We start from the raw sequence: 19,214 nt of genomic DNA, 5'->3' as shown, positions 1-19,214 counted from the left end.
AAATACAATTTCACTTTCACACTTTGATTGATTGGTTGCATTGTACAATAATTGGCAATAGTTGATTAAGCCCCAATAGCACTATCTTTGTTACCAACACTTTCAAAAAAGTTCTTGTACGCATCATCGGCAGCTCGGTTCATAGCTACCATCTTTTTCAACTTGTATTCTCCTTTCCCGGTCAACTCATCGTCTATATAGATCTCAATCCGCCCGGTTTTGCTCCATAGATCCTTGGCATGTGGTTTCAATCCGATTTTCTGACACGCCTCATAGAACTTTGCCACGGGATTCCTTATCAAGTTTCCCGGGGTGATCAAGGGGTGTAACAAACGATCCACAATCTGTTAAACGCGAGTTCATTGTCAACAACAAATTATGCAAATGGTTACACCAAAATGTTGTCAACGAGAACATAATATATGAAATCAAGTGCATTATGTTACCTTCCATGTGTCATCCATCGAGAAATTTGTATCAAGAAAGATGGCACCGATTAGTGACTCCATAATATCTGCAAGAACTTTAGGTGGATCGATTAAACCATGCGAGTGTGATGGGTACTCCACAATCCCCCTGATAAATTCTTGAATCTGTATGTTTTGACAAATATATATACAATAAGATCACATGATAAAAGTAACAAAAATACTTGTGCATTACCTCCTAAAATTTAAAATAAAAACAAAAGTAATGCTAAATCAATTGATTTAGCATTTAAAACCTTCACCAACAAATCTTAGCTTTTCTAAACTAACAATATGATGATCTTGAGAAAGTAAACCTAAATTCACCTGTTCGTCGAGTTGAGGAGTCTGATGCCGAAGATAACTGTGCAAATTGTATTTCAAAGCAACTCGAGCCAGTGCCTCAGTGTCAACATTAGTGGCTCGTAGCTGAGTCAACTCACCAGGCGACATCCTTTTGTATTTAGTAAAATGAAGCTTCGCGATCAAGTGGTTCAAAACTGAGTCACCAAGATACTCGAGCCGCTCATATGATAAACAATCATAATCTCCTTTGGTCGAAGCATGAATGAACGCTTCCATTAACAACTCCTTGTTTTTAAATTCATAGCCGATGATTTCTTCCACCTCTGTCAGGCTTCGTGGTTGCAACCGCTCTTCAGTATTCTTCTTTTCTTGTTGTTCTTCAATGGTTGCCAACTCTTTTCTTTCTTTTCTTTTTGCATGTTTTGTAGAACAATTCAAGTGTGGTTTAACGGTTTCTTTGTTACCAACTTTTTCAAAAAGGTTATTGTATGCATCATCGGCTGCTCGGTTTATAGCTACAATCTTTTTTAACTTGTATTCTCCTTTCCCGATCAACTCAGCTTTTACATAGATCTCAATTTGCCCGGTTTTGGTCCATAGATCTTTAGTATGTGGTTTCAGTCCAAATTTGTTGCATACTTCATTGAGCTTTGCCACTGGATTTTTCATCAAATTTTCGGGAGTGATCAAGGGGTGTAACAACCGGTTCACAACCTATAAAACCCGAGTTCAAAATCCACATCAAATTACACAAAGTGTTCCAACAAATTAATCATGTAAGTATAAGTATAAGACCCACATCCCCCCCTCCCCCTATTAATTAGCAAAATTAAATCCTCTCACATAATCAATATTCAAAATTAACAAAATTTTACTTTATGTTTTGAATATACTTTTACGGTCCTGGTGTGACGCGTGGGTCCTCACAACTAGTATTGAAATAAAATGCATTATGTTACCTTCCAAGTATCTTCCATCGAATAATCAGTATCAACAAAGACTGCACCAATCACTGACTCGATAACATCCGCAAGAACTTTAGGTGGATCGATCATACCATAAGAGTGTAACGGGTACTCCACAATCTCGTTGATAAATTCTTGAATCTGTACGTTTGACAAATTTATTCATGTAAATTTAACCATATTTGCAATCTGATCGTGGGATAAAAGTAACAAAAATATTTGGGCATTATCTCATAAATTGTGGAATAAAAACTAAAAAGAAAACCCTAAATTTTTAAACAATCCACCAACAAATCTTATGATTATGAGAAACTAAACCTAAAGTTACCTTTCCGTTGAGAAGAGGCTTCCGGTGTCGGATATAACTATGCAAATTGCATTTCAAAGCTGCTCGAGCTAGTGCCTCGGTGTCAACATTGGCAGCTCGCAGCCGAGTCAACTCACCAGGCGACATTTTCTTGTACAAAGTAAAATGTAGCTTCGCGATCAAGTGGTTCAAAACCGAGTCACCAAGATACTCGAGCCGCTCATATGAAAAAGAATTTTCTTCTTTGCAAGAACCATGAGTGAATGCTTCTCTTAACAACTCCTTGTTTTTAAAATGGTAGCCGATTATTTCTTCCACCTCGGTCAGGCTCGGTGGTGGTATTGGTCTCTCTTCATGCTTTTTTTCTTGTTGTTCTTCTACAAAATGAAGGCCTTGAAGAGAATAAATGACTTGTTCTTCTTCCATGGCTACAACTTTCGGACTTTGTAACATTAAAGTCTTAGTAGTAGAGATCAATATATATAAGTTGAAAGAATGAGACACCTAAGTGTTATGTAATTTGTAATATCCAGTCTCTTGGCTAGGTCTTTTGAATATATATCATATTTTTATGGCTGTTTGAAATATTAAATTAGAAGGTGTATTAGTGTAGTATACTAGTGTATATGTTGCTGCCCAATATATTTGGCTTTTACTTTTAGTTTTACCTGGTTACCCATGTATCCGTACTTCATGGTCACAGAGAGTGATGATAACACTTTCTATAAGTTAATAAAAAGTCAAGAAACTAACTTTATAGAAATATTTCTACTTATGGCAACATGACGTTTTAAAGTTAGATTCCAACTGCCTTAACTTAAGTTTGAACCAGAGTCATTAATTTAAGGGAACATTTCCAAAATTGGTCAAATGAGAGAAACCCTTTTAGTCCAAATTTCTAAAACTTTCCAATAATGATTCACTGAAACTGAACTCACGGAGCCGTGACATTTGGGTTCGTGCGGTGAGTTTTTGCTAGCCACTAATGTTATGCCACGTGTTATATGTTTGACCTCACCCGTGATCAGATTTCAAGACGAATCCGCCCGACCGTAAGTTTTAATGCCAAAACCGTTTTCTTAAAAATCATCTCCTCCATGATGTTTCACCATGCTTTGATATCCTCCATGAGATTTGGAAAAGGTTTGCATCTACATCATTCCACTGTTAAAAATATTACTGACTCTTGTCATTTGAAATGCCAAGAGTGAATAATGTGGTCACGTGAAAGATGTATCACTGTATCAGCTAGGGCTGTAAACGAACTGAACGAACATGAACAATGCCTTGTTCTTGTTCGTTCGTTAAGAAATAATGTGTTCACGAACGGTTCACGAACACTTACCGAACGAGATTTTATGTTCGTGTTCGTTCATTAAGGAAATTAATGTGTTCACGAACGGTTCACGAACACAAATGAAATCGGAAGAGCGTAGAGATTAAGACCGATGTATTCAGCAATGTGAATAATGAAAACATGTAACCGAATTGAACGAACATGAACAAGGGCATGTTCGTGTTCGTTCATTTAACTTTAAACGAACACGAACACTTAATTGAACAAATACTTATGTTCATGCTCGTTTATTTAAAAAATGAACATTTGTGTTCGTTTAAGTTCGTTTTTTTTAAATCTAAACGAATATAACTGAACAAAGATAAATAAACATATATGAACACAAACAAACATAAACGAATATAAATGAAAACACTTAAATGAACACAAATTAACATATATAACTTAGATGATCATCTAAATGATATTTAATTATTTTTTATTACTACATAAACAAACATAAATAAACAGACATAAAGGAACATAAATAAACGAACATAAACGAACGTTCACGAACATAAATGAACGAACGGAACTTGTGTTCATGTTCGTTCGTTTAATTAAACGAACACAAACTTTTTGTTCATGTTCGTTCGTTTATTAAATAAACGAACATAAATAAACTTCCCGCCGAACAATTCACGAACAGTTCACCGAACGTTCGGTTCGTTTACAGGCCTAGTACCAGCCATCATCAAGTCAAATCGGTCAGACGAGAACATTGTTCACTCATGCCATTTGAAATGACGAAACTCTATCTAAATTACTACTTTTTTAGTACCTATGAAATAAAAATTAAAAAAAGTTTAAAAAACCTTGGTTTTTTAGCGGTAATAAAAAAATTGTTCTCAGGAAAATTAAAAATGCTAGGATTTATTAAACAAGAAAATTAAAAATGAAGTGTCAAACCCCAAAGACTTCGGTTTAAAATAAGATTTTGAATTCAAGTCTAATATATGAAAGATATTAATAAAACGTGTGTTTTTCAAATTAGCAGTTTTCAAAAATACATGTATTTTTAACAAACTAAAAAAATAAAAGTTAGTAGGAATTATTAAAATTAAAAATAAATAAAACTAAAAAAATAAACAAAAAATCTTAACTCCACTCTTGACATTTGAAATGCCAAGAGTGAACATTGTGGTTAAAAGGGTGAAAAGTCTTGTCATATGTGCAAGTGTCGATCACTGTTTACTATTGTCATTTCAAATGGTAAGAGTGAACAGTGGGATCAAAAAGGTATTGTTGGATGTGTCAATGTCGGTCATGTTCACTATTGTCATTCAAATAGCAAGAGTGAATAGCAGTGTCAAAAAGATCTCGTCAGAAGTGTCACTGACTCAGTGTATGTCACTATTTATAATTGCCATTTCAAATGGCGAAAGTCCAACAAATATATAGGGGCAGTCTGGTTCTTGTTAGGGATACGTCAGTCCAAATGGTGGATTATAGTTGGGTTCTGCCATTTGAAAATGACGGAACACATGGTAATTAGCTCACTTCCGTCATTTCAAATGACGGAACACCTGACAAACCTCCAAACCACCTACAAACACTAACAGACTCTGCCATATCATTTTAGGATACATCATTTCAAATGACGAATCACCTAGAAACCTCAAAGAATTTTTTTATTGTGTAGCTTCCGAAGCTCTGTTCTTGATCCATTATTCATTAAGATCATCTTTATCATCAACATCATAACTTCATGAAAACTTTTGGAGGGTTTATATATATATATATATATATTTTATTTTAAAACCACAAAACCCTGTTTCTGTTTTGGTTGGGGAGCATATAATTTGATGTTGGCATAGAAAGCAGATGAAGATCATGTTGATTGTCATAGTGTGAAAGAGATGGATATTGAAAACGGAAAAACCAAAATTGATTTTTGAAGTGTATTATTCCGATGATGGCAAAAACTCTCGTGACATGTTTGAATGTTTATATATTTTATTTTTGAAAGTTTAATGTAACAAGTTAAGAACAATTTTAAATCCATAGATTATTTTACACGTTTATCTTATCCCTTTTTACATGATAATATGAGAACACACATGATAAATTATTATGTAAGCTTTATCACAAACAGCACATGCAAACACTATTAGTGATGGAACAAGAACTTCTTGCTAAAAAGATCATTAAAAGGTTATTTTTTCATTTGACTATAACTAAGAGGTCAAAATGTTTTTCTTCAAAAAGTACGACAGAACTTCTGTTGAAAGATGTATATAACTATATATCTCAATTCAATATCAAACATATATTATAATATGTCCTCTAATTTGAAATATATTTTTCTTTGTTTCATTTTATATTTTGAGGACATTGGATCTGAGCCGAGATGTGTATTATTTGTTTAGAATTAACCGAGTCGGATCTCGAGTCTAAGCCTAAGTATCTTATTATAGTGTATAGGATTAAGAGGTTATACGGTAGTTGGCATTAACTAATGTAGTTGGTCATAAGTTTAGGGGTTAGATATTTATGTCAAGTAGATGGACATAAATGAATGTAGTTGTCAAGTTGACTAACCATCTTATCTTATTTTATCTTACTATACTAATAAAAGAAAATGTTGAAACTTATGTGCCAATGCTACATTTATTCTAATTTCTAATCTCTTATCTCATTACTTTTAGCTATCCATGGTCGAGGGTCAAAAACATTTTGTCAAGTGGGTAATAATAGTATGGATATTCATTATTAAATTAAGTGTTATTTTCATACCCGATATTTGACCAACTAAACAACTTTAGTACCTTTTTTAAATTTCTTATAAATCAACACCCGACGATTCCATTCAAATTAGGGGTGTGTGTGGTGCGGTTTAGTGCGATTTTTGACTTAAACCGAACCGAAAACCAAACTTTCGGTTTTATAACTTTTTAAAACCGTTCGGTTTTTTCGGTTTTGGGATTCGGTTCGGTTTTGGATGCGATTTTTCCGGTTTTACTAATCGAGGCAAAACGTTTTGGGCCAAAATAAACTTGACCCAATATATTGAAATTGGGCATGATATTTGTTTTTTTATTTAAACTAATGATTAATAGAATATTGAATATTTGAACTTCAAATATTATTAAAAGCTAACAAAAGATAGATTTAAAATCAAAACTAAAAGTACCGGTATCAATATTTAGTAGTCATATGTTGAAACCAAATATATTTGTTATTAACCATATGTTAAAGCTAAACAAATATTCATCAGTAGATTTTCTTTTAATGGTTACAGTTAAGATGTTATGGTTATTTTGATTTTTTTTTGCTGTTTCGATTTGGTTTGGTTTTTTCGGTTTTTAACAAAAAAAAAAGAACCAAAACCGGTATTCCGGTATTTCAGTTTTCGCTAAAGTTCGAAACCGAACCGTCGGTTTCTAATTTGGTTTGGTTTTTTCGGTTCGATTTTTTTGGTTATTTCGGTTTTGTGCACACCCCTAATTAAAATCATGATATTTTAGTACTTTTCGTTAATCGTTTGTTTTTTTCATTAAATCTACATTAAATTAATTTATAAGTATTTTGAGAATCACAAATGAAATAACGGACTTTATTTATTTTATTATTTGACAAATCTCGTGTAATACACCGGTCTTAAAGGCTAGTTGTAAATGTATCTACCAAGTAAGGGTTATATATCACCATCACTATAACATTCATTATTTTCCGAACCCAAAACCCGACCCGTTTAACATTTTGGATTTTTATTCATTTTGTTTATGTTAAATTTTATCAAATTATGTTCATCTATACTATTGGAATACTTTACAAACTCAATTTTAGGTATTTTATGTCATAATTGTATTTAAATAAAGTCCAGGGTCAAATATGTAAAAAAAAACAAATTTTCTGGATTTTCTAAACCCGCCACGTAGCGAGACGGGGAGTTCACCCCTTGGTCGTGTTGCAGACCAGCCAACTCGTTTTTGAGTCATGTTCGCTTATTTTGGCAGTCCAATTTTGTGTATCTTGAATATTAAACGATTGGAATATGTCATGGCCTCATTCCAAGCATATTCTACTGGCTTTCTGGTGCATGAATAGTCTTAGTTGGATTCATAGCCCAATAACATTATCCTTTTATGTTAATATACATACTGGTCAATTGGTCATGGCCCATTTAATTCGACTGTATGGTCCAACATGAAGTCATTTATTTGCTTTTGATTTTTTTTTCGATGAAATTAAACATTTATTTACTACAAGAAAAAAAATAATAAATTAGATACGGGGCTCAAACTAGTAAGTTATTTTTTTAAATAAAAAAACCAATGAAATTTGGATTGTTGATAATGTTTTTTATTTGTGGTTTATATCGATAATAAGTGTCGGATTATGTCTGTCAGGGTGTCAGTAACACTCGTTTGTTTAGGCTGAGGGGTGTGGGGGGCTCTAACGGGGGCGCGAGTGGGGGCTCCAGCCAATAATATTGTGACGTGTGGCAGAGAGAGAAACTGGATAAGATGGGTGTTGGAGCCCCCGCTGGAGCCCCTGGCCCTGGTGTGGAGGGGCGCGAGCAGGGGCTCCAGCGGATTTTTTTTTAATTTTTTAATAAATATATTCAAAAAACGTATTATTAAAAAAAACTCATAAATTATTAAAAAAAACACACATTAAAAAAAAACATTAATATCTAAAAATAAAATAAATTTGTATTATTAAAGAACGTATTATTAAAGAAAACCGTGCCCAAATCCTCGCCACCAGCTCAACCCACTTGGCACACCTTTTCAACCTCTAGGTTTGGGTACCAATTTCCAGCCATGTTTTTAAAAAAAGGTTTGGAAGATGGGTTGATTTTGGGTTTTTTTTGAAGTTGTGGTAATTGTTTTATGTGATTTTGGGTGTGGTATGTGATTTTGGGTGTGGTAATTGGTTTAGGTTTATATATAGGAAAAACAGATTTTATGTGAATAAAAATATCCAAGCCCAACGGCTCATTTCTCCTCCCAACGGCTCTTTCACGCATTCCCACGTCCCTTTACGCCTCAGCCTTCCCGCGACCTGCCTTGCGCCCGCCTTGGTTCCCGTGCTCGCGCCCCTCTCGCGCCTCGGTGGTGTGGTGCTCGCGCCTGGGGGCGCGAGCGGCCTGAAGCCCCACACCCCTCAGCCTTAGTAGTGAATCATTAATAAGTTTACATGCCGTTTTATTTGAAACCGTGATGCTAATTTGGAAGGAAATGTGAAAAAGAAAAGGCAAAAGAAAAAGATTATGAAACCACTTCGGTTGGCAAAGTCAAACATATCGCATTTAAATAATAATCGATGTGATGTGAGGAGCCTTCAAGTCTATATATAAACCACCGATTTATCCGGTTTCAACCATCTACTCAAGTGTGGTGATTAATATAATAATAATATTTCATTTATGCGTAATTAATCACTTGAATCGATTATGCAATTTGAAAAATGTATAAAGTTCTATATATTTTTGTTCTTTAACAAGCAATAATAAAATTTTGACCATATTTACATTCAACCCAATGTTCAAAGCTTTATTTTCTCAACGTTAAAGCCTTAATAAAATAGGTGTTTCAATTCATCTTTGTGTTGCTTGATCACCAAAGATTAGAAAACGAAAATATATAGTAATCTTACAACTATTATTATTTGCAATTAAATGTTACTGTCTATAAACTAACTGCTTTAGGTTATTAAATTGAAAATTACGATTGATAAAAATAATATTGTTGTTTTTATCTATACTATATTATAATAATTATGAAAAAAAATAATAATAATTTTACACGTGTACAATTTCAGAGTTTAAGTAATTACAAGTGTTAAAACATATCGTGAAATCATATAAAACATACAATCAATATTTTTGTTAAACGCTGTAGCACTACTCATTGTTTCTTTATCCCACATTGATGAAGAAAGAAAATGCCACAGCTACTCTAGAAAGAACCATATAAGACTTAATAACTCGTGTAACTTACAGACTCGGCTATTTAACTAAGCTAAATTTTATGCTTAGCCATTTGGCAAGAATAAATAATTATAAGTTTAGCTCTTATAATAAATAACTTGTAAAGACGAGCTAAAATGGGTCAAGCGAGCTAGCTTGATTTTTAGTCAAGTTGAGCTCAAGATTCCAGCTCAATTTAATGATAAATGACGATGACGAAGTTTTTAATTAAAAAATTTCGAGCCAAACCGAGTTAGCTCGGAATTAAGTTTGAGTCAAGCTCGAACTAGCCGTAGCTCAACTTAGCTCGGCTTATTAACAACCTTTAAGTGTTTCTCGTCGTATCGAGCGATCAACCTACCGGCTATATAAATGGATTTGATTGACCAAGTGGCCTAAAACTGGCAGTGCTGGCAATGGTTACATAAACTTTCGGTTACAAACAATTAAAGTCACAAACTAAAACTCCAAGTTTAAATAAGAAAATTTTCCCTTGCTTAAAGCATAAGCAAACAAATCTTTTAGTTCAAGTACTAAAATTCAAAATTTTCATAATTAAATTTACAACCTATTTGAAAAAAAAAGTTGAAAAGCTAATGTGACAACCTACAAATAGAATGTATAGAAGTGGGCATTTCACCACACCCTACCTTTCTATCTTTGGTCTTTAACTTTCCATACATCTTCCTTTCTAAATTCTCCAAAACCATGATCATACGTTTTCACATCATTCTCTCTCTCCTCTTCATCCTCTTTGCCTCCACCGCGCTGCCGCCGGCGCCTTTTCCTGGCCACCAAGAGTACTTCTCTCTATCGCCAACAACCATGCCAACTCCGGCTCATACGGGTTTTCAGTATGAGAAGCGAAGTGTTCCCACCGGTTCAAATCCATTGCACAATGAAGAAGCGTGGATCGACTTACTTGTATACGATCAACGTTCCTCGGGTACGAGTGTGCTATATCACCGATGGTTTTCCGAGATACGAGTTCTTCCACCTACAAAACGAACATCACCGTGAGCTTACCCCTCAGAAAGGGACAGAGGGGTCCTCTTTGGGGTAACCCTCCGGTGTGAGAATAAGATATTGTAGGAGAGGATAATCAAGATGTGAAAATGAGTAAAGGATTCAGAATATATTTCTTGCATGCCTCCAACTGTGGAGGTGGTGTGATATTTATAGTATTAGGGTTTCCAATGATTTGGCTCAGACCCAATTAGGGCCTTTTTGGCCTCCTCCTATTGCTTCGCGCCACGTGTACTTAGGACACCTGGTGCTTTTTCATTGATTATTCTCTGACCAAGGTATTTCACCTGACCCATGTGCCATCACGTGGTGGCACATGGGCTTTGCTGAGTTGTCCACCCTTCATTGGCAGCTGTCAACATCAGCATATTCTTTATTCCTTAAAAGATACCTTCTGGAAGGTTGTCTGATGAGCACAATCATGGTTGTCCTTATCCTGATTTGGATAAGGACGTGGTTGGTTGTGTGCATATGTGATATGCGCCTATCCTGGGGATGCGCGAGGTCTTCTCTTTATTCTCACGCGCAGATGTGATATGCGTGAGCATATGTGATATGCGCCACGCGCAGACAGGGGCGGACCCACATAGTGTGGATCGGGGTCCCGGGACACCAATGTTTTTTAAAAATTTATTAGAAGCGGTATATTAAATTTTTTGAGGACCCCATAAGATTTAATACTTGGAACCCATACTATTAATGTTGATGTGGTCTGGTGGAAAGTCCCTTGTTTTATCTTTGGAAGGTCATGGGTTCAAGTCTTACAAGGCTCAGTTTTTGGTTTTTTGTGTTAATTTTTAGTGTTAATCAATCATTTGAATGCTAATGTTGCAATGATAACTTTGGAAACATTCAAACACCTCTAAAATACATATCATTGTTTTCAACTTTATGCATGGTTTTCTTTAGAAACATTCAAACACTTTAAAATATCAGTTTTATTTTTCACTAGTTTAAGTTAATGGTTTTCAACACATGCTTATGAAAGGGTGGATCTAGGTTCTATCTCAAAAATGTTTAAGAAAGGGAAAACAAAGTGTTTATGTGTCAACCCGACCCATTTTGACCCGTTCAGGTAGTGATGATTGAAAAGAAAGTTTTATTATGATATTGTTTTTTATTATGTTCTTCGCCTCGACCCGACTTGAACAACGACCGACCCGAAAAATTTGAACACCGAAAATATGGGACCCCATTGGCAAAAAATCTTGGGTCCGCCACTGCGCGCAGATGTGATATGCGTGAGCATATGTGATATGCGCCACGCGCAGATGTGATATGCGTGAGCATATGTGATACGTGAGCATATGTGATATGCGCCACGCACAGATGTGATATGCGTGAGCATATGTGATATGCGCCACGCACAGATGTGATATGCGTGAGCATATGTGATATGCGCCACGCGCATAGGTTTTGGCTTTGTGTCTTCATGACATCCTGATTTCAAGCCTCTTATCTATATCTTGTGGGTTTACCCGCCCCGCTCGATGTTAAGGCGGGTGCATACCCCTTCACACAACAAAAGAAAACTCTAGAAAAATAAGTTGGAGCTTGAATTTGTATCGGTTAGTACGTGTATATATAATTGCTATAGATTGATGATTCAGAATCAGTTGTTTATCTTGCTGATCGATATATCATATATATATATAGATTTTGAACCACTACATGATGTGTGTTGTGGTGTTTATAAACATTATATATAGACATATAGTTTACGTTTTAGCATATATGTTTGAATATTGTGTTTTAAATAGTATGGTTTTGTGGAGTTATATATCTCTTATTCTCTTGTGTTCTTTCTACGGTCGAACTCTGGTGACCTGAAAAAGGCAAGTTGATCTACGGATAATTAAAACGACGTTTAAATCGATCTTGAACTTGTTATATCCATATCTTATTAGAATTTTTACATGTTGTTTAATGGAGAGATCCATTGTTGTTTGCTTATTCTTGATGTTAGGGTTTATTTATATTGGCATGTGTATATATATATATATATACAAGCTACTTTCTATAAGTTAAACTCACTTTTAAAACTCAAAAGCTATTTTTTTACATATATATATTCTTTTTATTGTGATACACAAAATATTACATACGGTATCAAAATTTAGATGGTGAAGTGTAATAAGTTAATTCTATATTAAATAGGTCTACATATGTAAGACGTGATCAGTGTTGTGTTAAACAGGTCATGAACACGTTTATTTAACATGAACTCAAAGATGCGGTAAGTTTTAGAAATTTAGAATATATATGTACCTAATTATTTATAATATTATAAAACTACGTATTTCACATCGATAAATAGTCTTAAATGGTTAAGCGTGTCATGCTGATGTGATAACCTATTTTACATGATTGATTAAATAGGTGATCATAAACGGGTTGAACATGTTTAAACATATAATGTTTTTAACTGTGTCAACTCGTTAGGCGCGAGATCTCTGTATATGGTATGCATGTATATATGTACGTGTGTGTATATATTAGATTTGTTGTTTGAATATTTAAATTGGAGCAAAAATAAGAAGGCAAGGGCCCTGAAGTTTAATGGGGTGGTGTTAAATTCTAATAAATATAAGATACAACTACCATGCACTTAATAAGAGTCGTTGCTCTCTGTTTACAGCCTTACACAAATAAATTGCATGCATGTGTTTCCTTTAATTTCCTCATGTATCCTTTCAGCCTATATATCCATATATATTTTCATTTTTTAGGGTGTCAACTACTTTTTGTTTCCCTTTTCACCAGTCATGCTTCTCCTGGTTGTACTTTGTGCAATGTTTGTTCACTCGTCTGGTCATGTAGCTTTCAAATGGTACCGATATCATGTCGTCCACTAAAGCTTTACTCGCATTCATCATAAAAAGTGTCATGATTTTGTGACATCTTTCGGTCGTAACAATATATTTTTTCAAATGAAAAATTACCAAAATAGACTTATTAGAACGCGCAAATAGCCAAATAGAATAAGCGGGCTAAGCCAGGGCAGTCTAATCCCAATCATTTAATTCAGATTGTGGCCCGCATTTTGTCCAGCGATAATTCAACATGTGTGCAAAGCGCCTAAACTTCAGCCGACATAAACACATGTGCAGACGTCTAATCCAAGTAGATATAATCGCAAAACTAGCTACCTAGCTATATCCCATAACGCTTATAAATTTTAGTTGGCTAAATAACCCGACAACTTTCTTTCTAGCAGATCCGCTTCAATATACACAGCCAAATAAATAACGACTAATCTAGACAATCTGATATTAAATTTTATTTTATTTTTTGGATTCCTCTGTTAAGATTGTTCAAATAGTCTGTCATTATAAGTTCAATAAAATTAGGTTAATTTTTTTTTTTTTTGAAATCAACTCGTATCATTTTCAAGTCAAGTCACCTAAATTTGATGGCAAGATGAATAAACTCACTTCTTGATAAAAATTCTATTTCATTCCATTGTTCATTGATGCTTTAGTCCACTTAATAAAAGCCCAAGACAGTTTTTATCATTATGTGTGGAAAAGCCCAACAAATTATTACTTTGCTTACAAATAGGGCTGTTCACGAGCTGAATTGAATTGAGCGAAGGCTTGCTCGTTGTTTGGCTCGTTTCCAACCGAACCGAACCGAATAGCTGAAATTTGAACCGAGTGAAAACCGAAACGAGCCAAAATCGAATCGAACATTTTTCGATCGAACATCGAGCGATTTCGAGCATTATTTATTTCTTTTTCACGTTAAAATTTTCAATAATAAACAAATCTGAAGGTTGTAAATAAAATATTTTATAAATAAATAAGTAGTTTTTAGACAAACGTGTAATATATTGTAAATTTTTATTAAAAATAAGTTTGAAGTGAGATATAATGATAATGTAAACAAACTTCTAGTATTCTAAAATCTTGAATCGAACAAATAAAACAATAAAGTTGACGGAATATGAAAAATTTAAATGGATAAAAATAATTGTAAGCTTATATTTATGTGTTTTGTTTATATATTTATATATTTTTTTCATATACAATTATATATAAAATAAATTAAAAATATTCGAGCCGAACCGAACCGAGCAAGCTTTTGCTCGTTGCTTGGCTCGTTTACAAATCAAACCGAGAAGAGCGGCTCGTTTTCAATCGAGCGAAAAAATGAGCGAGCATTTTCTGAGCATTTTCCAGGTAAGCGGCGAGCGAGTTCGAGCGACGAGCGATTTGGACGGCCCTACTTATAAATTTTATAAAAACTTGAGGTCGTTTTGTGCTTGGTCATCAAGTAAATAATACTCCAATAGTTCAATTTACTATGGCTGACTAGATACAATAAAAAAAATATATCTGATCAAACATATAATATATATGAGGATAAGAGGATAGTTATTAGTCAATATTTCTTGGGCCAAACGGCAAGTAATGCGGCCAAATATTATAGTAATTAAAGAAAGGTAGTATTGTTGAATGTTGACTAGATTTGCTTATTAGTTTAAACCCGACTTTTAATCTAGATTTCAACTATAATCATGTATATACTAAGTTCATTTAAACATCATAATATCAATAATAATCATGATGATTAACATAATATGTCCGCTAAACTATTATCCTATAGCTCTAGTTACTTAATTTTGTCGGAATTCGTCTAATGTAATTATAAAATTATCCATCTTTATAATAAAAATTTCATATAACATTCACAAGGGAACATAAATAAAAGTGAAAGGTATATTGGATAAGAGAGAATCGATTGAAGTCGAAACAATGAATATTTTAGGGTAGATGTATGACAATTGGATGTAACAATATAAAAAAAAGTGAAAAGATAAATAATGAAAGCTCCAACTACTTCAAAAACATAAAGAAAGATGTGTTGGAAGGTTCACTGGGACTTCGAAACCGGTCATACTCGAATGAAGAAAAAACTAAGGTTTTACTAAGAAAAACGAATATACTTAGGTTACGGGGACATTGCTTTTAGTTATTGTCATCAAGATTATTCTTAAAACAGACCAGTTAGAGCAACTTTGTTTTAGTCCTATGTTTTCTTAATGTAGAACAAGGGTGCTCGGGCCGTAAACCAAGAGCACAAAAAAATTCGCGTGCCACATAATCACTTACCCGTACTTTCAAAACTATCCGAATGTACTATAAGCCGATCATCCATCATCCTCCAATTTAATTCGGTTAATTTCACCAAACCGATTTCCCAAGTTCCGAAACCAGTTTAATTGCAACGGTGATGCCAAGCAACCCGATAAAGTCAATATCATAAACTGTACCCTAAACCTTATGAGTTAAATTTATAATTCTTTTGGCATTAAAATAATTTAGTCTTGAGTAGCGATGAGATCGGTACCGGTACTGAAAATATCGGTCTCGAAAATCAAGAAATACCGGTACCGATACCGAAACTCAAAACTTGGTATGATTCGATACCGACGATGTTAAATCGGTACCGGTCCAGTACCAAAAACTCAAAACTTGATACCAAATTCAATACCAACAGCTATATCAATACCGAATTTGCTGAACTAAACACCGCTATATTCTTTTTCACCCTATTTAAATAACCACATACGAATTTATTTTACTAAACCAAACCAACCCCCAAAATGAGTTTTCTCGTCGGAAGATTAGCCGCCGGTAAAGAAGGCGCTTACTTCCTACAAGAATCAAAACACGCCGTCGGTCGTCTAGTTGAAAAAACAAATAAACCCACCGCCACTAATAACCCTCCGTCCGCCACAATTAACGACGCCGATATACTCCCAGAGATTCTGAAGCATAATTTACCGTCCAAGATTTACCAACCACCGTCCGATTCGACTCTGTCAACTGGGTCGAAGTGGGTTCTTCAGTCTGATGATATTAACGGCGTCTCGTCTGTGTCTCGTGATGCTATTAACCCTCTTAGAGCTTACGTGTCACTTCCTCAAGTCACTTTTGGACCCAAAAGGTACTTCAATTGTTTGTAATTGATTATGTTTATATATTTATATATAAAGTGTACAATTTTGTACAAGGAGATGTGAATTGAGGCTAATTAAGAGGCGTAAACGAGCTTGGCTCATTTTGACTTACGAGAGCTCGAGCTTGAGGTCGGCTTTTTTCTAGCTCTTGTTCTAAAGCTTGAGCTCACCGAGTTGTTTTTTAAAGCTCGGGCTTGGCTCATTATTATTTATTAAATTTTTATATAAAAAAACATGTATGTACATATTATACATATATGTATAATTTAGCTAAACCGCGATGTTTTTTTATGAAACCGGGATGATAAATAAGAATTTTGGTTTTTTTACTTTTTTTATTTTTGCGTTTTCTTTGTTTTATGATTTTTTTTTTATTTTGGGTTTTTTTTTGTCCAAAATGTCTCTCAAAGTTCTCAATTATAAAATAAAATAGTTCTCACATGATCCCAATCCTTTAAATAATTATTTTACAATTTGATAAAAATAAACCTTAAACGAGTCTAAGCTCGGCTCAAGCTTATGTAGTACATTGAACGAGCCGAAGCTTGGCTCGAGCTCGACTGTGCAATGTGAAATTAATATATAGAAGTTCAAAAGAGGTAAAACTTAAATTACACATTTACACAAGGTTTGTTAAGGATTGACGAGCCTAAACGAGCTTCCCGTACAAGGCTATAGCTCGGGCTCAGCTCATTAGTTGTTTTTAAAGGTTGGGCTCACTTCGTTTATTATTTATTAATTAGTTTATATACGTTCTTACTTATTTTTAAATTTTCTGATAAAACCTTAAATGAACCTAAGCTGGGCTTGAGCTCGTATAATGCCTTTAGTGAGCTAAAGCCCAGAGCTCTGCTCAAGCTCGGCTGTGCAGTGTGAAAATTGAAAGTAATACATAGAAGCTCAAAAGAGGTCAAACTTAAATTACACAAGGCCTATTAAGGATCAACGAGCTTCCCATACAAGGCTATAGCTCGGGCTCAGCTCATGAGTTGTTTTTTGAGTCTCGGGTTCGGCTCGTTTATTATTATTAATGAATTTACATACTTTTTTTTAATTATTTTTGTGTATTTTGATAAAAAAAACTTAAAACGAGCTTAAGCTCTGCTCTTGTGTAGTACCTTAAGCGAGCTTAAGCTCTGTTCTCGTGCAGTACCTTAAACGAGCCAAAGCTTGGCTCTTGCTCGGTTTTGCAGTGTGAAATTAATATATAGAAGCTCAAAAGAGGTCAAACTTAAAAATACACAGGGCTCGTTTAGGCTTGGTGTGCCTAAAGGAGCTTCTCATACAAGGCTATAGCTCGGGCTTGATGATTAAACAAGCTTTATTTGAGGTTGGGATTTGGCGCGAGCTCATATTAATGTTAAATTGTGTGGTCTTGATATCACGAGTGAAGACAGTTTGTAATTTATTAATTTTATTGCAAATCTTGGAACTGATTTTACTGTATTTGGAGCCATAGAGCAAGTTTCTTAGGGTTAATTTTGTATTTAATTTTTTTTCTGTGAATATTGTTTTTTCTTGATTTTAGTTTTTAACAGATCTCTAAAGTTTTAATCTTTCTTGCAGATGGCAGTTGCCTAACTCAGAGAATTCATTCTCTGCTTCAACCGCCAATGAACTGCGAAATGATAAGTATACCCCTGTTAATCCTGAGAAGTTGAAGGCTGCAGCAGTCGGGTTGTCACAAAGTACATTAAACATTTCAACTTCTCATACTTTTTATAACTTCATTAATGTTTGTTATTAAACTTATATGAAAATAGTGTTAACATGCTCATTGCTCTTTTATCTTTTATTAATCCTAGTTGCAAAAGCATTTGCTGCTGCCACCGCTCTCGTCTTTGGTGGGGCCACATTGAGCATTGGACTTGCAGTCTCACAACTCGAGCTACATACAGTAAGTGATCTTTAATCCTTAATACATATGCTCTTTTATATGCTTTGTTAGCATAACACTTTTTAAGCATTTATTTGTGTAATCTATTTTTGTAGACGGATGATATTAAAACGAAAGGAAAAGATATTATGCAGCCAAGATTTGAGTCAATTAAGGAGCGAGTGACCCCGTTAAGAACTTGGGTATGTTAAATCAAATAATTTTAGTTTAAGATGTTAATTAAATGATTAGTGTGCAATCTTAAGTGGTTTAGTAAATTATAGGCAGAAGATGCAACTAACAAATGGCATAAGAAGAGAGACGAAGACATTAAAGAGAGGCCTTTGATTAAGGAGCTTTCAAGAATGTTGGGTGCTAAGAGATCTAGCTAAATGATGAGTAAAATTTACATTGTTTTTCATGATGTTATATATATCTATCTATATCTAAATGTGTGTGTGTGTTTGTTGTAAAAATGTAAAATAAATATATAATTTAGTCGATGTTGTTGTATTACAGATTTATGTTTTATTAGAAAGAAAATTTTATATACAAATGCATATTATTTAAGTAATTTGGGATTCGTTTAAGACCAAATGAGGAAAAAGAATATACGTTGATTCAAGTTAAGACGCCGTGCAGAGTGCACACTTGATCAAGATTGTTCTAGTAGTTCCTGATGTTAATATGAACCGTGTGAATAATGTGACAGTCAAGTTTCTGATGTTAATACCATTTCGGAGGATGGTTACTGCAGATGCAGCAGATCAATAATTGATGATCTCATCCTTGTGGCTTTGTGCAGGGCCGGCCCAAAGAGTGTGCGGGGTGGTCAGAGTGTCAGACCGCTTAAGGCCCAAATATTTTGGAGGAAAAAAGGTAATTAGAAAAGAATTAATAAAAGGTAATTCAAAAGTAAACAATAATATACATATCCATTTGGAATCTTTAATAGACCCCATATCTAACTTTCTCTAAAGCTTGTCATATGATGATCAACAACACTTGACCAAATATTTTGAGATGCTATCTTGATTCTAATCTAGGCA

At 34.3% G+C, this 19,214-nt stretch overlaps 2 protein-coding genes across 2 annotated transcripts; one reads left to right on the top strand and one right to left on the bottom strand.

Moving 5' to 3' along the window:
- Positions 1-65: 65 nt before the first annotated feature.
- On the bottom strand, positions 66-2,471 carry LOC143581295 (endoribonuclease Dicer homolog 1-like). The gene is made up of 5 exons (XM_077064122.1): positions 2,067-2,471; positions 1,733-1,879; positions 795-1,487; positions 447-593; positions 66-344 (listed from the first exon to the last, which is right to left on the bottom strand). Exons 1-5 carry the CDS (start codon positions 2,469-2,471, stop codon positions 66-68), a joined length of 1,671 nt encoding a protein of 556 aa, XP_076920237.1.
- Positions 2,472-15,878: 13,407 nt separating this feature from the next.
- On the top strand, positions 15,879-18,684 carry LOC143581305 (uncharacterized). Its single transcript, XM_077064129.1, has 5 exons — positions 15,879-16,276; positions 17,856-17,977; positions 18,095-18,186; positions 18,282-18,368; positions 18,450-18,684. Exons 1-5 carry the CDS (start codon positions 15,933-15,935, stop codon positions 18,555-18,557), a joined length of 753 nt encoding a protein of 250 aa, XP_076920244.1. The 5' UTR covers positions 15,879-15,932; the 3' UTR covers positions 18,558-18,684.
- The last annotated feature ends 530 nt before the right edge of the window (positions 18,685-19,214 follow it).

This window comes from Bidens hawaiensis, unplaced genomic scaffold (assembly GCF_021521415.1).
Source record: "Bidens hawaiensis isolate Kalapana, Puna unplaced genomic scaffold, B.hawaiensis_p1.1 tig00030851_1, whole genome shotgun sequence".
NCBI classification, from domain to species: domain Eukaryota; kingdom Viridiplantae; phylum Streptophyta; class Magnoliopsida; order Asterales; family Asteraceae; genus Bidens; species Bidens hawaiensis.
The sequence above is the reverse complement of the archived record's forward strand: the minus strand, read 5'-3'. Positions and strand labels throughout refer to the sequence as shown.